Genomic DNA, 24,568 nt, shown 5'->3' with positions numbered 1-24,568 from the left:
TTTTATGCATGTGTACACACTTTATTAAATTTGCATTCTAAGATATACACAAGGTCAGCAGTTCACAAAACTTATTATTCCAAAAGCAGTTATCATGAAACACAGTGATTATGTCAGTCAAGCAAAAAGAGCATCTATTAAATTTTCTTATCATATCTCTTATACTTGTTTTCAAATAGAAGCCTGAAATATGATATAATATTAGAATAGGAAGAGAGAATTTTACTTTATAACAATGATCACTTTTCAAATATTAGACTTTATATAAAAATAAAGGAGTACTGTCAACAAAGCTCACCTGAAGATTAGCATCTATTTTATGTAATTTGAAACACCCTGCACAAACTTAACTTTCTAGTCACTTTAAACAATAAAAATGAACCTTGGCTTAAACAGTAAAGTCAGTTACCTTCCTTCTTAGTTCTCATAACAGAGGAACATTTTCATTTTCCTGTCCCAATTCTACCACACTGCTGAATTTCAAAAATAAATTTAAGTATCATTACATTCTAAAGGTTATGTCTTAAGAGTCCTAAATTAGAGCCAAAAAATGATGGCCAAAAGTGTCCCTTTAAGGCAAAGAAGACAGTAGAGAGCTGGTGGATAAATACCCTATAGGAGAAAACCATATCTCAGTATTATATAGGCAGAAACTTTTAACATCTTTCACAAACAGAATAAGTACACTGCATACCACTGATGTAATTTTTCTTTAAAATGACATACTAGAGAACAATCTTCATAATATATACATTCATGTTAGGTTTGAAGGATTATGGACTTTGCACAGGTGAAAGCCAATATGAGAAATAGAGCCATTAATGGCCATTATGGCAGTTATCACAATTTAAAATAAACAACACAGCTGATGCTACAACAGAACTACTTATTGCAAGCTAAGTGATGCTCTCTTATAATTCAGGGAGAATAGGTTTCCCTTCAAGCCCTACAGTATTACTAGTCTGTGGGTACCCTCAAAGCACATCATCTTCCTTTAAAATTCAACGACCTTTGCCTTCAAAAGATACAAATGCAGTAGTTTTCATTTCTTACATTCATTTAAAAATGGAATATTATGGTCCTAGCAGGCAAATTTGCATGTTAAATACAGACAATCCAACCACGATGTCTGAACATTAAAAGAGATCTATCACAACAGACATTTTGCACAGTTTTAAATAATAAATAACATGGCAATAGATTACACTCAGGTTTGTAAAATAGCTCTATCGGGATTTTCCTCTTTTAAATGTTAAATAACTTATGGTACCGCAGACTTACTATCATGTACACTGTTGACAGCTCAAACAGCTTCTTAAAAGCAGAACGCACAATGACATTGACTTTGGCAGCTCCTAAAAGCTTCCTCGTAGGTATTAAACTGTGCTTCCTATAAGGCAGCATGTATAAGAACTGGACTCTGATTCTGAGGGCAACACAATAACCAAACTACAGTCGACAACACCACTCACCACACAACAAAACAAACAACTCCAATGATGAAAAAGTAATCAGAAAGAAGCAGCAATCAAAACGGTATGTGGCATTCAGACACATGAAGCCCCTTTTCTACCCTACCTTATGATATACATCTTTACAGCATGACACTGAACCCCAAGGCCCCTCAGGCCTCATTACACCACCCAAGACAAGCTGTCAAGCTCCGTGTACACTTTTCTACACAGTGGTTTTGTGTGTAAATAACATTATTCATTCATTTGTAGATGCTCCACACATCTGGTCAAGGCAGGAATTTCTTCTCCTTGATAACACCACCTAGAAACATTAACAATATTTTATATATTCCTTAGGGCAACAGGTTTGAGGAGAACAATATCAACTGGGGTAGCTAAGTCATAAGAAGCTGTGGTGACTAATCCCAGCATCCTGTTAAGTCCGTTTACATTCTCAGCACTAAAATCAATCCTTGCATCCTACACTCCAACAGCAAAGAAGCAATATGCACAGTAATGAAAGCAACGACATGTTTTTTCCCCTTTGCGAGAAATGGCAAGGAAGCGGCTCAAACAGGAAAGGGAAACAAAATAATGTACTTTAAGCTGATGCAGAAAAATAAAAATTTATATCAAAAGCAACTCATCTAATACTGTGAGATAAAGAGATTTGAGACTTATGTAGTCAACAGAGAACAACAACAAAAATCTCTCAAGCAAGAGAATTTCTGATCAACTCTAGCTGTCATGACACTGCTGGGAAAAAGAACCATTGTCGAAAATACATATTAGTGCTTTCCTAAAATGTATAGACTCTAAAATAGGTGCTCTTTGAAGCACTGAGGAAAAAAAAATATATATATATATGTACTCTAAGCAATCAAAAATGAGTATTTGAGATTTCGTTACTAGTTCAAAATGAGATCAGCAAAAAGAGACCTAAGTAAGGTTACTATACTCATAAAATCAAACTTTAGAGAAGTGCCAAAAAAGAATGGCATCAAAATGGTTTAGATCAGTAACACTTTAATCCTCATTACGGATCAAAGTTCCCTGTGTTCCTCCCTGAATGTTTTCTGCAGGAAACAGCAGTTAGAACACTGAATCAGAAATGGGTAAGTCACTTGGGTGAGAGATCATCCATCAAGATGAACGGAGAGCATGAATTGGAGCATGCTACTGGAGCCTCTGCGGTTGTGCTGCCTTTAGCCAGTGAGTCTGAGGACAAGCCACTGCTGCTACTACTGCCATCCAAAATATCTGAACTGAGGACAAAGCAAAAAGAATTATAAGCAGATGCATCTATCAGGGTAAAGGCAAACATAACATGCAATGACATGGTTTCAAGAACTCACGGATCAGTACAGCATTGGTAAATCATAAAAAGCATAAAAGCAACAGCAAAACTAGAGAATGTACTATATTCAGATACCTGGGAGAGGACAATGTCAGAGAAATCCCAAGTTAAGACACGCAAGGTTCTGTATAATTTGGGTGCTCTCCTAGAGGCACCAGAAGGTCCAACATACCAGTAAGTGTTCCTCTTGACATGTCATGGTTTCCGTGAGGGAGTTCCCTTACCTTCCGCTCAAGCAATTTCTACCCTTATATTTCTCTTCTTTAAAAATTTTTTTTATTTTTATACTTCTCTTCTTACCTTCAGCCTTCGAGTAACAGGAGTGGTTACTCGTTGAGGTACCCTGGACTATCCGAAGTATTCTAGCAAGTATACTGCTTCATGGTCCTTCTATTCCAGAACAGTCTTTCAACTGCTCTAGATTTTATCACTTCCCCACTCCCAAGAGGCCTTCGACTCAAATACACATTTTTTCTAATTTCCTCCATTATTTGCCTTTTATGTTCTTCTCATTTTATGAATTTCTTAGACTATTTCCTTTCCTATTGCTTTCAAAACTCAAAGGTCTCCCTCCTATTTCTAAAAGACTTGTTTCGTTGATCCCTTCAGTTAACTTCCAGTCAAGCTTCTAATAGGAATGCTCTATATCCACAGACCCAATACCCTCACAGCCCATTTGCCTCTTTAATCCTGACAACTGGCTTCTGCTCCTGTCCTTCCACTAAGACTCCTGATCTGGTCATCAAGAGCCTCTAGAACCCAGCCTGGGGATACCTGACCCATCCAGCCCAGGCTCCCAGGGCTCCCAACAATCAAGCCAGCCTGCCTCATGAATCTGGCTACAGACTTTAGCATTCACAATTGCCAGCCTTCACAATGTGACATGAGGCTGCCTTCCTGGCCACGATACCCATCAATACAACATGTAAGCTCTGTGCTCTATATTTGGCCCGAATTCACTCATTCAGTCATTTCATTTCTTCTAATATTTACTGAGTACCTGCCAAGTGCAGAATGTACGCCAGATATTAGAAATACAATGGTATATAAGACAGACATGATCCCTGCCCTCATCTAATTTACAGTATAGTACAGGAGACAGACAGTTATATAATCATGCTAATAAATATATAATTATAATTTGTGATCAAAGCAGTAAAGATACAAGGGACTCTGAGAGTATGTAACATGGGTGGCCTGATCTAAGTTGGAGGAATACGGAGGAACAAGGCTCCCCCAAAGTGATACTTGAGCAGTTGTCTGAAAGATGAGTAGGCCTTAACTGGGTAAAGCTGGGGAAGAAGCAAGGGTATTTCTAGGAGCCCAAACCAGGCTAGTATGGCTATAGCACAGAGAGCAAGGAGAACATGATGAGAGAAAGCTGGCGAGGGAGTCAGGCAGTTTTAGGATCTACACAGACATACTTTTTTATTTTTGAAAAGGAAACAAAGCATAGAATTGGAGAAGGACTTGTGAATCAGCAAATATAGGTTCTAGTTTAAGTTTGATCACTAGCTCCTTTGCAAAAGCCCATCCTGGTCTAAACTGCCCTGAAACCCAATATTATGTCTTTAATATTATCGTTTTTATGAATTTCCAAGTTAATATATTTCCACTGTTAAGCAACCTATGATACATTTGGAAGTTTCTGGGCTCTGTACCACCCTTAATAAAATGTAACTTCCCCCAACCCAGCTTCTCTACTCTTATATTTCTTCAAAATGTCATTTCTTTCTTTTGCCTGTGGATTGTTTTCAGACGGAAACAGAATACAAATAGGCTTTGGAAAAGTAAAAATATCAGGTTAGCCAAAAGGTTCGTTCGTTTTTTTCCATAAGATGGCTCTAGTAGCGCTTAGTCATCTTTAACTTCATTTGAAACAATTTTGTTAGACTGTGTTGTGACAGCTGTCGTATCAGCGTGCATTTTAAAAATATCAAAATTGGTGAATTTTTGTGTAGCCATTTTAATATTGAAGATGGAAGAAAATAGCAACATTTTCGGCATATTATGCTTTATTATGTCAAGAAAGGTTAAAAACACAACTGAAACACAAAAAAAGATTTGTGCAGTGTATAGAGAGTGCTGTGACTGATCAAACATGTCAAAAGTGGTTTGCAAAGTTTTGTGCTGGAGATTTCTCGCTGGCCGATGCTCCACAGTCGGGTAGACCAGTTGACGTTGATAGTGATCAAATCGAGACATTAACTGAGAACAATTAATGTTATACCACGCGGGAGACAGCTGATGTACTCAAAATATCCAAATCAAGCGTTGAAAATCATTTGCACCAGCTTGGTTACGTTCATCACTTTGATGTTTGGGTTCCATGTAAGTTAAACAAAAAAAAAAAAAAAACAAAAACAAAACCAAAAAACCAGTATTTCCGCATGCGATTCTCTACTTAAATGTTCTGTTTTTAAAACAAATTGTGTTGGGCAATGAAAAGTGGGTACTGTGCAATAATGTGGAACAGAAGAGATCGTGGGGCAAGCAAAATGAACCACCACCAACCACACCAAAGGCCGGTCTCAATCCAAAGAAGGTGATGGTGTGCATATGGTGGGATTGGAAGGGAGTTCTCTATTATCAGCTCCTTCTGGAAAACCAAACTATTAATTCCAACAAGTACCGCTCCCAATTAGACCAACTGAAAGCAGCACTCGACGAAAAGCGTCCAGAATTAGTCAACAGAAAACGCATTATCTTCCATCAGGATAACGCAAGACAGCATGTTTCTTTGACGATCAGGTAAAAACTGTTACAGCTTGGCTGGGAAGTTCTGATTCATCCGCCGTATTCACCAGACATTGCACCTTCGGAGTTCCATTGATTTCTGTCTTTACAAAATTCTCTTAATGGAAAAAATTTCAATTTCCTGGAAGACTGTAAAAGGCACCTGGAACAGTGCTTTGCACAAAAAGATAAAAAGTTTTGGGTAAATGAAATTATGAAGTTGCCTGAAAAATGGCAGAAGGTAGTGGAACAAAACAGTGAATACGTTGTTCAATAATGTTCTTGGTGAAAATGAAAAATATGTCTTTTAGTTTTACTTAAAAACCGAAGGAACATTTTGGCCAACCCAATAAAAATGGAAACAGTATATTCCACAGTCCTCCTACTCTATACTTTCTGCTGTCAAATGCATCACTGATAATACCACTTTTAAGTAAGAAGTTTGGAAAATTTAGCTGGCTCTGGTATTTTTTCAACCAAATGGCAAAATGGGTCTAAAATATGAATTATTCAAAGTACTGAAAGAAAGTTGCACAGATAATCTAAGACGTTGGAAAATCAAAAGACCTTTATATTTGCCTTTGGAACATATGTGATTTTCCTCCTGCAGCATTTTGCCTAGACTAATACTAAAATGAATTTACTTTCCTAAAGCACATATTGGTTGGGAAGCCGAAGGACACGCTCTCTGCTACTTGGCAGGAAGAAACAGGCTTAGATTAAAATTTGGCCACCAAGCAGATAATCTGAATATAAATACTTTCTTATTCCAACCAGACTTATGGTGAGCCCTGGGTTAAAAGATTCCATTTGCCATAAAACCTGCTTGCTTAGGTGAATCCTGTATTCATTCAAAAACACAGAACATGACTCGCCGTGAAATCAGTCTTCTAATGCTGTTGATTACCTTAAAGAAATAAGCTAATGGGGAAGTTACCAAGAAAAAAAATGAGTCTGAACATTTCACTTCATATGTTTTTTCAAGAATATATTTTTTCAAGAATTTCTTCTCAATTATTAACTGGAAACATATATAATTGTGTTTCGTTGACAGAAAAATAGCATACTTGCATTTAGTCTCCAGTGCAATTTAAATTCAGAGCCTGGTAAACCTTTAACCCGGTATTTTTACTAAACTAAAATCTAGTTTCTTTTCTAATTAATCTGGCACTACTATACTTGGTCCTGGAAGCAGTGACTACAGGTCACAAATTACCCACTGTTAATATATCCACAAGCAAGACCTAATGAGATTTTGTAATACCAGAGAGATCACTGTACAAAAGTGATTTTCACTGTGTCTGCTATTAAACCTTCTACCAGGGCTTCTAAAAGCAACAAAGTGTGGTCCAATTTAAGTTTCTCTCTTTTTTTCTTTCCTAGTTTAAGCTCTGATGGAGGTGCTAATGAGCCTTAGACTAGTGGCCCAAAGCCAAACAACGGCAGGAAAGCAAAGAACCTAGACAATTCAAATTGGACACAGGAGTACGTGAAACAAAAGTAAACTAATTCATTTCAGCCACTGACTATACCAATTGAGGCAGTATTTGAACCACACCACCAAAAATACTTACGACAGCTAAAGTAGTGCCCTCTGTCTAAAAAAAAACTAAGGGAAAAAGTATAAGGGAATCATTACAACATTCAGTGATAAAGTAACAACAAAATTAGGTTGTCCAGTGTGACTCATGCTATCACCCATCTGGTGGAGCCACTCTTGTGTCTTGTCCAGTCAGTAAATTGGGTTCTATCAGATAAATGGCAGGCAGGTAAATGTGCTAGAAATCAGCCGCAGCCCTATCAGCCCCAGCACAGATTTTAGTATAAGGTAAGACTCCAGGGCATCCCCCTACCCCTTTGTGTGGGTTAAACTGGTCCACAGGGTTTGTTCTCTACTCTCTACTATCTTACCTTACGAAGACCCAGCATTATCTTGCTGTATAACCTCTAGGTTTTTAAGATCACATAGTTAAATATGATCGGTTCCACTGTCTCCTTGGGGATAGGAGTTTTAAAGTATCAGCACATAGGGATGTAACGTACAACATGATCAAGATAATGAACATGGCTATACGTTATAAATGAAAGTTGTTAAGAAAGTCAAATCCTAAGAGGTCTCATCACAAGGAAAAAATTCTTTTTCTATTTCTTTAATTTGGTATCTATATGAGATGATGGACATTGACTAAACTTATTGTGGCCGTCATTTCATGACGTACATAAGTCACATCATTATGCTGCACACCTTGAACTTATACAGTGTTGTATGTCAATTATACTCAGTAAAACTGGAAGAAAAAAACTTTAATTAAAAATACTACTCTTTAATCACCAGACAAAAAAGTATCAGCACAGAAGTCTAAGCTGCTCACATAAACACCTTCAAGTATATGTGAACATTTCTGTCATAATAAATAATGATTACCTTATTCTTTGTACATGTAACATACTCATGATAAAATTTTCTTGCTGTGACACATACATTAAAAATAATGTTAAAAATCACTAAGATAAATCTAGTGAAAAATGTTAAAATAAAACCATAAAGGTTAAGTCAGCAGTCCTGTTAACACTAAGGCACTGGGCAGGAAATTTCATGGAAGACTTTTTCCTTTTCTGTAGGAGAAATAGACTATCACTTAGTCTTCACTACGTGGCTAGCAGCCCTGGAAACTCCTTTATTTTATATGCCACAGATAGTCTTATTCCCAAAAGAATGAGGAGCAGAACAAGAGTTCCCAGCATGAAAAAAAAAAAGAAAGCGCCACGTAAAGGTGTACTTCCGAGCTATGGTCAAACTCCTGATGTTCATAAGGACTAAAGGCAGAATGACATAATTCCTACCTTGTGATTAACAAAGGTCCCCAGATTTGCTTGGCAAAGATTGAAGAATTTTTTGTACAAAATAGGTTTATAGGGCTTCCCTGGTGGCACAGTGGTTAGGAATCCACCTGCCAATGCAGGGGATGGGTTCGAGCCCTGGTCCAGGAGGATCCCACAAGCTGTGGAGCAACTAAGCCCGTGTGCCACAACTACTGAGCCTGCAATCTAGAGCCCGCGTGCCTAGAGCCCATGCTCTGCAACGAGAGAGGTTGACGCGATGAGAAGCCCGTGCACCACAATGAAGAGTAGCCCCCACTCGCCGCAACTGGAGAAAGCCAGCACACAGCATTGAAGACCCAACACAGCCAAAAATAAATAAATAAAATAAACAAATTTTTTTAAAAAAGATTCAATCACTAAAAAAAAAAAGAAAAAGAAATAGGTTTATGAAAAGGAGGCCTACTATTCCTTTGCATAGCAGTTGGCACATCGGACACAAGCTCCATATGGGTCAATACTCAAACTTCACATTTATTGATAATTTATACTTCAAAGATGCAAGCTTTTAAAGATCATCATCTAGTATATAAACTTTAAAGTTTTAAAACCCATCTCTTCTTTATGGAGTGGGGCAGGGAACAAACTATAATGATTGAAATGATGAGATAATACCTACTGATGATCTGATACCTTTTCTCTCCCTAAAATGTATAAAAATGGTTTCCTTAGTTATCGAGTAGATTGTTATCCTTGGCAACAGGTAGCTCCTGTCTCTGTCCCCATTTCTAAGAATATGGATGTCTGATCAATGAAGCTGCTTTCAAGAGATAGGGAAAAAAAGTTTCTGCAAAAGCAGAATCCAATTTTACATATCATGAATAACTCATATTTAAATTCTGTTAATTGTAAGACATAAATGTCAGCAATCTTAGTACACAAGGTGTTCCAAAAGTCTTATTGCGACTGTCAGCTTTAACAGCCTCAGAAGTCCAGATGCTCCAAACTTACTAAAAACATCGCTTGAAAGTTTAATCACCTAAATATCTTTGATACTGAGTTTTGTGAATTTTGAGTAATAAGTTTCTTTTTAATATATTACTTGAGCCATACGTTGGCTTGTTAGCACTCTATGAGCAGCCACGAATAAAGCAAATCTCTCCAGTGTGAGGCAACACTTTTTGTGTTTACAGATCAGAAGTGCCCTTCATCCCCAATGTTGATGTTCCCAGGGCTCCCACAGCCAGTTACATGTCTACGGAGAATGGAGGTGGTGGCAATAGAAATAGAAGCCTCATGGGAGTTCCCTGGTGGCCTAGTGGTTAGAATTCTGGGCTTTCACTGCCATGGCCTGGGTTCAACCCCTGGTCAGGGAACTGAGATTCTGCAAGCCATGTGGCACGGTGGGAAAAAAAAAAAAAAAAAAAAAAGAAGCCTCACAACAGCTACCATCACAGACAGCTTAGGTTGTGCTGCTCAGAGGGATAAACGTCTGAACGAGGGGAGAGGGCCCTTGGTAAATGCCATATATTCTCTGTCCTTCCTTACTTATTAGTGTGAACCTGTTTCATAGTGTCAAGCACAGTAAGCCTACAGCAATATTTTTTAAAAAATCACCTCATCCTGTATGTTTTTAGCTTGGCGAATGCTTTCATATCATTTAACATGAACTTGGTTACTTGGTTAGTAACTGCGTAAGGAAATCTATTTATAATGTCATGTGCCTATATTAAAACACACTTTACCATAAAAGTGATATGCAGTTTCCACTCAGTATAGAGTTTCACCCACTAGTCCTCTTGACAAGCTTTAGAAGTTTTCTCTTTGCAATCATCTACATACCTGGAAAGGCATTCTGTACCAAATTTAGCACACTGAGCTACCAAGGACAGACAGGGATGAGAGAGAAGAGAGAGTGTGGGGCTGAAAATAGCCAGAACTATCTAAAAGGCATCTGTTCCAAGGTTAGAATGGTACTGATCAACAAGTCTAATGAGCTAGAATAATCTGTGACTTCTTGGGTCAACTAGAAGTAGAGGTTACCTTGGAAAAACAATGAATAAGTGATTTGGAAAGAAGGAATCGTCAGTCTGTATAACTTAGAAGTGGCTTATAGGATTCTTCCATTTAGAGAGCACCATCTTTTTTATTTTAAAGTGAACGCCCTCTGGGGTTCTTAAAAAAAAGAAGAAGAAACTTAGCCATAAAATTCAGGGAACAAAAAGTTCTGCAAGGCACTACACAATTGCATCCAGAACATGGGTGCTCAGTAAGTTGACTGAAACGTACTGAAAGATTTCAAAATATCACCTGGCCACTGCTATTATCCTTTCTTTTCCTTCCTATAAGTATGTTGGCATCCAAGTACTCAACTCATCCAAGTACTCAAATTTGGGTACAGGAAAAGAAGTTAACTTTCGCACAAAATCATGAAACGGCCTTAAGTTAGACATCTAAACTCGGATGAGTAAGACTAAAAGACTAAAAAAAGTTATGTGAACAGACCACAGGAATCTGCAGGTGTTACTATTTAAACGAAACCTTAGTTACTATTGTGACAGAACACCCCAAAATTTTCAAAAAGATTTTATAACAACAGATAGTGCTATTTAGAAAATGCCATGCTTAAGAAAATGCTGGTGTTCACTGCTAAGTTAAAAGGATATAACACAAAATGCAGGCAGAGCAGCTACAATCAAGGCATATTACCCAAGGCAACCCAGAAGCTCCTTCTCACGCCATCCAGCTGTTGACACTCTCCCACACCATTAGCACCTATTGAGAGGCTGACCTAACAGGAGCTAGGCATGAAGGTGAAGGTGCCAAAAAGATACACGCACTTCCAAAGGAAGTCCTGGTGACTTTCAAACGATCTGGTTTCTCACACTGTCTACATCTCCATGGAGATTTCACCTCTAGGGAGCATGGATAAAAAGTTGAATATGTTTTAAATGATCCCAATATACTTTTGCTGTGGTTCTTTTCAAATACATCATTCCCTAGTATCCTTTGGATTTTATTTCATTTTTTACCATGAACTGAGATCAGACAATTGTGCAGCCTCCGGAGACAGCATAGTGGTAGTGCCTTGGAAGAGCCTCTTGGGCTGGCTTTCGGTCTCCATTTCACCTAAAACAGAAAGAGATGATGCTACCATAAAGCAATTTTACAGATATAGGCTCGCTGCTAAAATGGGGTGATCTTTGTTTAACCAAAGATCAGAACACTTCAAACTGTTACTTGAAAGCTATTTTTCCATGTGCTTTAATGTAGAAGAAATATACTGCCACATAAACTCAACTAAAAAGTCAGCAGCCCTAAAAATACCTTCTCATTTATTGTATGCAGCACGCTGCCCATATAGTCAGGTTCTTTACTAGAAGAGTAGAACACTGATTGCATTAGGCAAAATGAATCAAGACTAATAACCACAGCAGAAATAAAGTATCTCCCAAGAGCTGAAGCTCATGGTGAATAATAATTTATGCTAGATGATTAGTAAAGACTCTTGATTTTATATATTTTAATATCAGAACATTTCCTGAGTTGAAGTCAAATGGATTCAAAGGTATGCAGTCTGATAAAGAGTATATAAATCAAAGGTTGCTTTAGGCTACTTAGTGAAAATGAAGATTAGAAAATATAAGTTTGGGGCCTCCCTGGTGGCGCAGTGGTTGAGAGTCCGCCTGCCGATGCAGGGGATACGGGTTCGTGCCCCGGTCTGGGAGGATCCCATATGCCGCGGAGCAGCTGGGCCCGTGAGCCATGGCCGCTGGGCCTGCGCATCCGGAGCCTGTGCTCCGCAACGGGAGAGGCCACGACAGTGAGAGGCCCGCGTACCGCAAAAAAAAAAAAAAAAAAAAAAAGAAAGAAAATATAAGTTTGAAAGCACATCTGTAACGGAAAGCAATTATTAATTAGTTCACAAAATTGATGTTGTACTGGCTACCTCAATCCCACAGATTTTCTCAGAACTGGGAATAGAAAAACTTTGCATCAGAAGAAATAATGCTTAACATTTTGCCACTGGGAGTGCAAAGACTAACAACCCTAAATTAGACAGAAAAGCCCCTTTCCAAATAAGCTATGATTTAAAACATGCACATACCTTGGTTTCAAAGCTCTTTATCTGAGCTTTAAAATTGAACGTTAAAGACAATTTAATTCATGGGCCTATCTACACTCCATTAAGAAATTAGCAACCATGAACTTAAACCTCTACAAGATTCTTATGATGGAAAAAGATCAAGGAAGAACAAATGCAACATTCATTTTTCCCCATATTATTAATTAATTCATATTATATTTCCTCTGGAGCTATTCTGAAAATTACTGAAATTCAAGAAAGGTTATGTTTTCATTTGCTTTTTTCCATGCTTTAATATGCAGCTTTTCAAAGCTGCTGCCGGGCTTTCAACACCTCATTAGCAAAAGACTTTAGCCCTTTTTAGCAAGGAATCCCTCCATCTGCTGGTATATTTTGGAATAGCTTTGAAACTGAACAACCATATTACATTCCATCAACTTCCTACAACATATTTAAAATTAATACTAATAACTATACTAGCTTTAATTTCCAAGTTTTATTTTCACATAATAGCTCCTCAGAAGGTTCTTCGGATTGTAAATAATTCCTTGCAGCATTAAGGAAAAAGACTATTAGTTTATAAAATAAAATTTATTCACTAAATACAAATATTGTCACTGCATCAGCATCTATTCCTCAGAGCACACCATCTTTAATTTTAAATTGTCTGAAATATAGCACTTTTTGAATCTGTGTATGATGCTATACCACTGGAAAGTCTTTGCCGAAGGTGCAAGTATCCGTTTACCTAACATTAGAAGAGTTGATTTGTTTACTAGCTCCAGAGGTGATCTGCACACAAAAAAAAACTTACTGAATTGCTTTTTAAAAATGATCATTAAAACTCTCATTTAAAATGACATCCAACACTTGTAATCATGTGGTCATATCCTCAGGAATAATGACTAAACCCGTGTTAAATTTCTTTGCCTTTTTTTTTTTAATAGACTCCATTGGGTGCCCTCTATAAGCATCTCAAACTAGCACTGAGTGAGATTTTCGTTTAGTGCTTTGTGGTTTAAAATAAGGTAATTAAGAGAGCACCCCTTGGGAGTTTGGGGTTAGTAGATGCAAACTATTACACATAGAATGGATAAACAACAAGGTCCTACTGTAGAGCACAGGGAACTATATTCAATATCCTGGGATAAATCATAATGGAAAAGAATACAAAAAAGAATGTCTGTCTGTGTATAACTGAGTCACTTTGCTGTATGTACAGCAGAGATTGGCACAGCATTGTAAATCAACTCTACTTCAATAAAAACATTAATTAAAAAAATAAAGTGTATTTCTTATAAACCACACACACAAAAAAAGAGAGTACCCTATTATATCAAAAACCCTATAGAGACTCAAATGGGAGGCATCATTTGGTGGTGACTTATATTTGAGCGTACAGCATGTGTATGGACTTATTTGCTATGACATTAACACATATTTCTGCAACGTATCAACTTACATCTCTTTCATATTCAGATCACTGAGAGGCAAAATTTCTAGAATATATATTGATATTATGAATATCTGAATAAGATTCAGTTATGAAGTATAAAAAAGTATAGACAGTATCAAATAACTAATTCCCAGAATTTAGAATCAGTAAAGCATACATTGGAAAGAATATTTCACTATTTCTTTAGAAGAAAGGAGTCATGCCTTGAACTAATTTCAGACAGAAATGCTAATTTGTAATTCAAGCTGGACTATGTTTAATAGCAGAAGGGGGATGACACATACCTTTTCTTTTAAGAGGACCAAGAACACTGGGCCTAATGCACTTGACTGGACTCTGGCTTCTCCTGCTTTAAAGAATAAACAAACAGGATGACATTAAAGTACTTTTGGCAAATCAATAAAATTGACAGATACATAGGGAGAAATGGACAACATCTGTGTTGTAGGTTGAGTATATGATCTGACCTGGCATATGACAATCTGGAATAACATGGCATTTTAAGCTATTTTAAAAACTCATTTTCTGGGCTTCCCTGGTGGCGCAGTGGTTGAGAGTCCATCTGCCGATGCAGGGGACACGGGTTTGTGCCCCGGTCCGGGAAGATCCCACATGCCGCGGAGCGGCTAGGCCCATGAGCCATGGCCGCTGAGCCTGCGCGTCCGGAGCCTGTGCTCCGCAACAGGAGAGGCCACAACAGTGAGAGGCCCGCGTACCGCAAAACAAACAAACAAACAAACAAAAAACTCATTTTCTAAGACAAAATATCCACAACAGTTAAAAGAACAAAGATAAACCTTATTAATAAGTTGTTTGGGATTTTGACTGGTCTACAATTTTAAAAAAATGTTTTTTCCTTATCCTTATAAAGAATATATTTTCAAGTGTGTGTGTCCCCTCTGAACATAGACTGGCATAAGTCTCAAAAAAATAAATATGGTAAAATGTTAACGGTAGAATATATAGGTGGTAGGTATATGGATGTTCACTGTGAAGTTCTTTCAGTTTTGCTGTTTGAAAATTTCCATAATAAAATGTTGGGGAAAAAGTTCACCAAAGAGACAAATTTAATGAACAGCCTTTCAACCACATTTAAAAAGCAGGTTTACTTACCTGGAAAAGCGTCTTGGACTAGGAACGGGACTTGGTGGTAGCCCGCTGCTGCTCACAAACATTTGTAAGGATGGTGAAAAACATTGCTAGGAAAAAACATATTAAAATACTTCTAGTGCTCCAGTTTTCAAAAGGTTCTTATCAAAATGACAACAACAGCATCCTTAGAATTGCTTACCTGTCTGTCTCTCATACATGTTTATGAGAGAATACATAGATAGATAGATAGATAGATAGATAGACAGATGGATAGATTGATAGATTTTTTCATATTACTACTATAGACTTTTATTATTTTTCCTTCCAGTCATTGAATTCATCAAAATTGAGGTGATTTGTGTGTGTGTATGTGTGTGTGTTAGTGTGTATTTTAGAGAGTAAACAGCTCAGTGTGTGAAGGAGAGTTAACATCTTGTCAATAAACCTACCTTTCCAAATCCTCTGGTGGGTGATGGTGCTGGAGAAACCGGAGTGAAGTCAATCCTTTTAGGAGAATATAATTTCTCTGGCTTGTCAAAATCACTATCATTCTGTAAATAGAAAGTGTTATTTCCTCATAATTCACAACTCAACACATCACATTTCTTCTTTACTACACAAATAGGCCTACATTTTTAGAGTAGAAATGTATAGATTCTAAAAAGTTGCAATCTCATATACTGGTGGGAAAGCAGAGATCAAAAACACTGAATTCAAATGTGGAAACAGGAGGGCCAGAGGTAAATGAAAAAAATGAATGAAGCCAATGAACAATATAGCGGGTTCTAGAAAATAAAAAACAAGCAGACACGTGAAAACTTTACCAGGGTCAAGCTCTCATCCCATGATTGGCTTATCTGCATTGCAGTTTGCACTTCTCTAAAACAGACAAAAATGAATGGCCATTAGTGCTCCTAAACAAGACATACCTTCGGCCACACCCTGTTCTTGTGAAGCACTAACCTTTCATGTGCAGTTTCTCTGTTCATAATATCCATGCCTTCCTCCTGCAAAGGCAAACATGCGCTGAAAACGTAAAATTTATCCACACAGTTCTCTATTTCAAAGAAACTGAAAAGGACTTTTCTGCCTCATTTGACATCATCACAGTACAGCGTGACTGGCATTTTAAGACTGTCACCTGTGCCACATCTATATTTTATCTGCCCACTAACCAGAGTGGCAGCCTGACTCATTTTTAATATCTAAATCTGCAAAATGAAAATAAGATCAAAATGTAAAATGCAGAAAATTACAGGTCTGAGCCAGTAAGTAAAATTTACCCTTTTGATTTGATGCAGTCTGCTGCTAGGAATCCGATTAGGTGAAGATGACAGCAACTGGAAAGAAAAAGTAAACAGTTACTATTTTCTGAATCACAAAGCAGCGGCCTGCTGTCAGTGCCAGTGTACAACCTCTTCCTAGATAATTTTTCATATTCTTCTTAGAAATCGAGCTCTTTAAATCACTGAACATTAATGCACTAGAGAGGCAGTACATTCAGGTTTTTTTAAATCACAATGTAATTGGTAAAGAAATTTGGTTACAAGAATTATGACTGATTATAATTTTAACCCTTGAAAACCTTCATCTCTGGCAAAAGCCAAGAAGCAAGTAATTGTGCATTTCCTGGTTGGAAAACAATGCTTTAGTCTTCCTCTCCTAAGCAGGCAAAGGTAAGTAAACTGAGAGCCATTCAGCAACTAATGTTTCAACATTTTATCCTATTTGAAATGACCCACGAGTACATTGAGTCTTTAGAAAGTACACCAGGTGTCCAACCTCAAAGCACCATCTGTCGCTAGGCAGGCACTGACTTTAACATTTTTCCCAAAATGAATGCAGAGCCGTGTACGTTTATGTAAAAAAAGACTCCAGGTCTTAGAAATAGCCATTAACCGACTTATCTAAAATAAGGAACTCTATACAAAGGGAAAGCAAAAACACTGATTCTATTCATTTTTATTACTAGTGAACTGACAGAGGAAGACGAGCAAGTAAGCCCAATATAATATACTGTCTATGATTAATGTTTATCGAAAACACTTTAAAACTGCAATAAGGAGATCTTACTTGCATGATCTAAGTCAATTCTAAAATTCGATCACTAATGCTATCACCACAAAGCTTACAGGTTCAGAAAAAAATCAATGTAGAGGCAAGGTGAATTTTTAAGATAACTGTTGCTTTCCCTTAGATCATTTTTTAGTAACACAAAGATGAAATGGTTTGGGGGCCAAATTATGTTCCTTCAAAATCATCATAATCTGATCATGAAATGTAAGGTACAATTTATATCAACATCTTACTGAGTGGTTGGCGGGGGGAGAGTCTATAGCCATAATGTAAACAACTACTATTTATTCCATGATGAAATGCAAATGAATTTGTAATACTATAAAACCAAATATGACAATTATCCTGCTACAAGAGACCTTATCCTATTCAAACTTTAAAAAATACTCATGTAGTGAGCAGTATAAAATGGTGATAAACTGCTCTAAGGTTTTTAGGCAAAAGCTAATTCTTGTGAAATTTTTTAAAGTTATCCACTAAAATAAGATTTTACCTCAAAAGAGATCCCTTCATTTCCCACCCCTTTCTTTTACTTCTTCCTCTCCTAGGCTTTGAAATAAGAAAAATTTTACCAGTAAATTCCTTTCCAAAAGTATTTTTTTTCCCATTATGAAAGTGATAAATGTTTGCTGGTGAACTCTTGATAAGGTCATTTGAAAAATGCTAAGCTACTAGGCAAGTAAATAAGGCAGGAAAGACTCCATCAGGATACTGTGGCAGAGAGCATGAACATGTCAGTCAGGGAACAAAAGAAACCCCAAAGGCAACGAAATAATCAGGAAAGCCAAAGTATGGATTGCCAGAAGCTGACTGCGGAGAAAGTCACAAGCTTAGATGGTACATCTATATCACACACAACTCGTCGATTTGAGACAGAACTGGAGAGTAGACCCGCAAAAGGGACAGAGAACAGCAGAGCTGTGTCTAGTACCAGCAACAAGAGCAATGGATGGGCTGAGCAAAAAGCCAAGAACCTCAAGGAGGCGCCAGTTAATGGTGTGAAGTTAGAGCAAAGGGCTTAAATGGGACCAGAACAGAGGCCCCTGACACTGGGGACTTTAGCAGCATGGTTTATTTGTTTGTTTGTTTTTTGTGGTATGCGGACCTCTCACTGTTGTGGCCTCTCCCATTGCGGAGCACAGGCTCCAGACGCGAAGGCTCAGTGGCCATGGCTCACGGGCCTAGCCGCTCCGTGGCATGTGGGATCCTCCCGGACCGGGGCACGAACCCATGTCCCCTGCATCAGCAGGCGGACTCTCAACCACTGCGCCACCAGGGAAGCCCAGCAGCATGGTTTTTAAATGGAGTTGTGGTAGATGTAGTGAGATTATAAACTGGCTGAATTGTTGGCAAGGAGTCAGAGGCAGTTGAGTGTGGATTAAACTTTGAAAAAGCTCGGAGAGGGGAAGGGAAAAAGGGAAAGACAGACGTATGAAAAAAAGAGAAGCTTGTCTTCCAGATATGAGATGTGTGAGCCGGGAGAAGAAGGTGGGAGGGAAAGAGCCAGCAAGGAAGAGACTGAGGACACAAGATAGAGCAGAGATGACAGACTAAGCGAAGGCACAGGGGAGTCCGACAAATTCCCAACCATTAGCAGAAAGCACCCCATGTGAAGGGAAAGACACTTCCAGGAGAAGAAAGCTGCAGATTATGGAAGAGAGGTGTCTGCCTTCTCTGAGAAGTGAGAAGGGTCATCTGCTGAAAGTGAAAGGGGGTGAGGCAGGACGACTGTCGTTTCTGAGAAGATTTCTGAATATTGCTTTGGACAACAGCATGGGGCCACTGGCACCTTGAACCCAACATGTCTGGAAAAAATGTATCTTTTTTTCCCTTCAAACGACCAATTCCTCTTAATTCTCTACCCAGAATAAAGGCAACACTTTTCCCCGGTCACCAAGAAACAAAATTTCAGTCATTCCGACTTCTCTTCTCCCTGCCTTTCTACCTAATCAGTTAAATAATGAAGGTTCTAGTTCTGCACGTCTCTTTCTTTAGCCCCGCCCCCCCACCAGCCTTTTCCATTTTAGTCTGCATGCATTTTAGTAGAGCCAGAAGGAAGGCTATTAATGAGAGATGCACCCCGCCAGAGTTGATAAGAATCTTCACATCTTAGAAGAGCCAAGTGAAGTTCAGAGGGGCAAAATCATTTTCCCTTCTTTGCTATGCTGTTGAGATCAGAAAACGGCTGTAGAACATATAGAAACATTTTTCACATATACAGCAAAAACGAGTAGGTCTATGTTCTAGTATACTCAGGGAAGAAGGGGCAGTCAACGAAATCTCCAGAGAGCTAACATTTCCCCCTTGAAGTATCTGTAGCCACTTAGGCTGGAAATCTTTCTTAAAAGTGTTATATTCCCCACCCCCATTTCTTAAACAGATTTGACCAAACAGAATGGCACTGGAAGATCTCTTTTCTAATCCCAGCTCTGCCACTTACTAATTGTGTGATTCGGAGCAAGTTACTTAGATCCGGCTGAGTCTTAGCCGTTGCCTCTTTTAATTGGGAAAAACATCTTTTGCCCTGCCTACTTCACAGGGGTTGCTATGAGAATTAAATGTGTGAAAGTACTTTGTAACATGTAAAATACCATATGAGCGTAGGTATTACTATAATTTAAGGAAAGGTTAATGACCCAGGTATCTGTAGGAACATCAATTATTTTACTGTTCAACGCCAGTGACACCCTCAGGGTCTATTAACAGGCTCTCAGCCCTAAGACCAAGCCACGGGCTGATTTTGTAAGAACCTCTGTCCGCTTTTCAGTTTTCCCCTCTCCTCCCTTGCTGCTGATAAACCTTTAACCCAAATGTACCTCTTCTGATTTGCTGCTTCTCACACACTACTGGGTTGGAAGCTTATTATAATTGTGCATAAATTTTAGATGATTCAGAGGTCAGAGAGCCCCTCCTATAAATAAACTGATGGACCTTTGTGCACAGTCTATGGAAATCTGGTTCAGCCATTTAGAGGTCTATTTGCTTACATCTCATATCTTCTAGGGCACTGCAATTACCGGATAAGTGGGCTCCACATGTGAAGGGCCACTATGTAAAAACCTCATCATAATTTCTCCCAACACAAACAACCAACTAAAAAGGTGTTCCCTGAAGGCTCTGGCTACATAGACCAGTCACCATCAGCACCTCTACTGGAATACAAATCCAAGCATTTTCAAATAGACTTTACTTTGAATAGATAGCACTGTCCAACAAAAATAAACTCTCTGCTACCATATACATGATTTTTGCATCCTAGGACAAATAAAGACCACTGTTCTCAGTTATAATTAGAAGTTAATCCTGACTTACCTCACAACCATGATGCAAGTAGTGACAAAAAACAAGGAACAATGTTTAAAAATACCAAGTCCCACAGCCAAGAAAAAATTCTAACCAGATTTCCTTTTTGCACCAAAAGCTAAAAATAGCCACAGCACGAGCAGTAAACAAGACAGGTAAAATCATTCGTTTCTTTTGTAAGCAATGGTGCAGAGAACATCATCTCAAGAAAGAACCACATTTGCAAGTGTTTCCCCCCATCTCAACTACTAATGATACTTACTCCTATACTTACCAAGCTGTGACGGCTCATGATGGTTGTACTATTCCTCCGAGTTTTAAACGTGTAAGGTTGAAAAACCTGTGAAAGGTCACTGAAAAATAAAAAATAAAATGCTTAATGTCTTCTCATTTAAGAGATCCTTCGACTGTATTAACGCCAGCTCTCTGGTTAACAGTGAAATCGACAGATACAATGAAGCAACTCCTCACCGTCCTCTTCAGAGCTTCCCGAGAGTGGTGTGCTGTGGATTACAGGTTGGCTGATACTGATCTGCTCCGGCTTGGGGGATGGCTAGGAGAGGTATGGGGCGGAGCTCCAGACTGGTTGTCTCCAGCTCCTTCTGGGCAGAACTCACGCCCCCAGACCGGTTACCACCAGACACTGGCAGCCTCATCTGTTTACCCCAGAGGACCTACCCGCAAATGTTACTGCTTTCTACATGTGCCATGATGTGAGAAGGGCTGGGGAGCCCTGATCTCCAGTGGGAGCCCTATCAGCACGTCTCCCACTATTGCCCTAAACATGTGTTCTACTTTGGAATCCTGCTGTCCAACTACATCAGCACACCTAGAGTCTTGCTCATGTTGCCCCTTCTGCCTCAAATGCCTTCCCTCCCACCACCATCTGTCCAAACCCTTCCTCTCCCTCAACACCCATCGAAAATGCCAGACCCTCCACAAAGCTCCTCTTCATTCCACAAACCTAATGCGACCATTCCCTTCTTTGCATTGGGTGGGAGCACAATGGGAAATCAGACGCTTCTTGAGACACCGACTTTTTTATTAAAGGAAAGTGTGCATGTGGTTTAAACCCCTTGGTAGAGGTGTTTTGGTCATCCCTGCAGTCCCTAGCAGAGTGCCATGCCCAGGACAAGAGGTCAAGAAGGATTTTCAGGGCTGAACTGGATTGGGCTTCAAGGGACCGTGGAGATGACCTAATCCAGCTCTCTGAAATTTTAAATGAGAAAACAGAGACTCGACAAGGCTAAGTGACTCATTCCTGATCACAGCCAGTTAGGGAGAAAACTGGGACTAGGCCTGGTCGCCTCACTCCTTCTTCTGTCGCATCATGCTACCTTTCAAATAATTACTTAAATCATGATTCAAAAAACCCCAGCATGATATTTCTACAACAGTCTAAATGCAGGTCAACAGGATCACCCCAGTCCCCAGCAATTGCTGGCTTATGAGATTCAAAAAGACAACCAGAAAAGACCAGTTTATTCCTATAGTGTCAAAAAGAAATGTAGAGCTGAGGACAGCATTAGAAAAGCAAAAAGTCACTCCACCATTCCCTCAGTTTTGAAATATAAAAAAAAAGGTGAATCTGTTTTTTCCCCAAAACAAAGATATTATAATCAGTTTGACAGACAAGGATTACCTCTTCCTTTGCCTTCACTGTGCCTGATTAGTGTTTTTGGCTAATTCTACTCCCATCCCCTTTTTTATGGAGTCATTCCATTTCTACAGGGTCTCACGAATTGGCTCTAAGATGAATTGCCCACTTACAAAAAGTGAAATGTAATAGGCTCAAGACGTCTGCCAACCTAACCTTCACTATCACAAGAGTCTACCTTAAAATAGACCCTCTGGTGACTTAATTCACATGAAAACACAAGACCTTACACTAAAATTCAAGGGTCAATTCTTTCGATTATTTTCGAAAACCTGTGCTTTCGCTTTCACTGACATGCCACCCTTCTTTTTTTATTGACCAGAATGCATTTCAGGCAGTTCTAGGATCTGAAAACATTATGACAAATCCCAATCACTTAATAGGACATGAATATGCCATTTAATTACAAGTTATTAGATAAATTGCGACTTATTGAAGTAAACCTGTGTTAATGCCAGGGTTCCTGAACTAAGCTTAGAAATAGCAACTCTTAGACGCAGGTGTCAAGTTGCAATCCTAGTTCCAGGGGCTTCAGTCTGACATTCAGTGGTGTAAATTAGGCAGGGCAAGCAACTTGTTAGAAGAGCCAGAAGCTTCTTGTAGTTTCTTTTACAGTGAGCCAACAGAGCCCCAGGTAGAGAGGGCCCCATTTTCCCCACACTGCCCAGAGTTTGGGGTCAAACTTTCACTCCACCTTGGGACCCAAGTTACTGTCAAGCAAACAAGTCCCCACCCCCTCAGCATGGAGGACCCAAATGAGCTCCAACTCTCACTTGAGTGAAGCAAGACTGCTTGCAGGGGGTCGAGGAGCCCCTGAACCCTGCACTCCATTCTCCCCAACTGTGCTCACCTGAGCCCATGGATCAGGGGAGCGCTGTTGGATCTCCTCAGGGTGACCCCATCAGATGTGTCAGACTCAAAGTCCAGCTCCATTTTCTCCTGAGCCATGTCGGAGACTTGCAGGCAGGCACGGCGGACAGTGCTTAGCTCCTGGTGCTTAGCTATGGACTCCCAAGAGTCTCACTGCAGGACTGAGCTGCTGGGGACTGGCAGCTGGGGGCGGGGGCTAAGGGGCGGAGGCTTGGGGGCGGGGGCGGAGAAAAGCAGGAGAGGAGGAGGAGGGAAGGAGGATGAGGATGAGGAAGGGAGGATGAGAGTGAGGGAGGGGAGGAGGATGGAGAGGTCGTGGTGGAGGCTGACAGGATAAAGGAAGAGGAACGAGGAAGGAGAGGAATGGAAGGAGGAGGTAAAAGCAAGAGGGAGGGAAAAAGGTTAGATGGAAAAGCAGGAAGATAAAGAGGGTAAAAGGAGGAGGACAAGGGGGAAAAGAAGAAGATGGGGGAAAGGAGGAGGGTAGGGTGGAGGGAAAAGAGGAGCGGGAGGAAAGAAGAAGGACGAAGTCTGGGGAAGAGGAGAGAGAAAGGAGGGAGAAGAGAAAGACGGGGAGGAAACTAGGCAGCGGCGGAACTCATGCTGCTATCTTTTGGCCAACGACCTCAAGCGGGGCCGGGCTACAGACACCCCAGCTGCCCGGGCAGCACTAGCACCGAGGAGCTGACAGTCAGGCAGGGCCCAGCCAGGCAGTCTCGGAGACTCCAGCTCCCCATGCTCGGGTACCCGGTCCAGTCCCCCATGCTCCGGGACCCGCCCGGTCCGGAGGCTCCTCAGCCCTGTGGTCGCTGCTTCTCCTCTCCTCGCCCCCCCTCCCTGCCTGGAGGACAGGTGGGGGGTTCGACCAGCCGCCGCCGCGGTGCCTCCTTTTCCTGTCTTGGGTTCCAATGGCCCGGGGGAACCCCTCGGGGCCAAGACCAAATTCTACAACCTGCCGCCTCTCACGCCTCAGAAGCGGGAATCGCCGCGGGGCCAGGTCTTCCGCGTCCGGGGACCCATCGAGCCCTGCGCATGCGCCCGACGGCCGCGCCAATGGGCCCGCGGGCACGGAGCATGCGTGGGAGCCCCGCCCAGCAAACTTCCTCCAAAGGGGAGGAGCGTTTCCAGGGAGCCCGGAGCCTTTTTTGACTGCATTGGCCCGGGGACCCTGGCGCCCGATTTTGAAAAGGACCAATCATTTGGAGATACTGGAGCATCCTCTTTCTGGAGGAGTTTGGGCCAGTATTCATGGGAAAAAAGAAACACGTGGTTTCCATGTTTTTTCGTTCCCAATTCGTATGCTCTGACTTCTGTGATCCTAGCTCATTTCTTAAATCCCTCGACTTTGTTGGTCTCTGTCTGGAGGGGCAGATTTCTTTTTCAGATCATCCATTTGGATGCACTAGACCAAAGGGAAGTGAATAAACAAAAGCAATGGGGTAAAAATAAAGAGAATCTAGTGAGAGTTCATATAGTTAGTGAGAAACACTCGTCTCCATTATACAAGCACCGTTCGCCTCAATGATATTAGGTAAAGCCCTGACGAACAAGTAGCAGAACCAGAATTTTTTTTTCTTGGCTTTATGAACGAAGACTCTAACGATCACGATTCAGCTTGTGTGAGACCTGGAATTACTTATTTTATTGAACACCTGCGTAG

General features: G+C 40.1%; 1 protein-coding gene and 2 non-coding genes across 6 annotated transcripts; all 3 read right to left on the bottom strand.

Annotated features, from left to right (window-relative positions):
• Positions 1-23,943, bottom strand: PABIR2 (PABIR family member 2). 4 transcript variants are annotated; one of them, XM_060086927.1, is made up of 10 exons: positions 22,889-23,943; positions 20,656-20,734; positions 16,286-16,342; positions 15,966-16,009; positions 15,827-15,881; positions 15,452-15,553; positions 15,024-15,109; positions 14,195-14,259; positions 11,400-11,496; positions 1-2,719 (listed from the first exon to the last, which is right to left on the bottom strand). In XM_060086927.1, the coding sequence occupies exons 1-10, from the start codon at positions 22,984-22,986 to the stop codon at positions 2,575-2,577; spliced, it is 828 nt and encodes a 275-aa protein (XP_059942910.1). In that variant the 5' UTR covers positions 22,987-23,943; the 3' UTR covers positions 1-2,574. The 4 variants fall into 4 exon arrangements, with proteins under 4 accessions (XP_059942910.1, XP_059942912.1, XP_059942911.1 ...); XM_060086929.1 differs by having other exon boundaries at positions 1-1,776; XM_060086928.1 differs by having other exon boundaries at positions 14,195-14,256.
• Positions 8,162-8,296, bottom strand: LOC132482815 (small nucleolar RNA U109). The gene has a single exon (XR_009530980.1). It is a non-coding gene; the product is annotated as a small nucleolar RNA U109 (small nucleolar RNA).
• On the bottom strand, positions 11,633-11,726 carry LOC132482816 (small nucleolar RNA U109). The gene has a single exon (XR_009530981.1). It is a non-coding gene; the product is annotated as a small nucleolar RNA U109 (small nucleolar RNA).
• Positions 23,944-24,568: the final 625 nt, after the last annotated feature.

Source organism: Mesoplodon densirostris, chromosome X (genome assembly GCF_025265405.1).
Source record: "Mesoplodon densirostris isolate mMesDen1 chromosome X, mMesDen1 primary haplotype, whole genome shotgun sequence".
Classification (NCBI taxonomy): domain Eukaryota; kingdom Metazoa; phylum Chordata; class Mammalia; order Artiodactyla; family Ziphiidae; genus Mesoplodon; species Mesoplodon densirostris.
The sequence above is the reverse complement of the archived record's forward strand: the minus strand, read 5'-3'. Positions and strand labels throughout refer to the sequence as shown.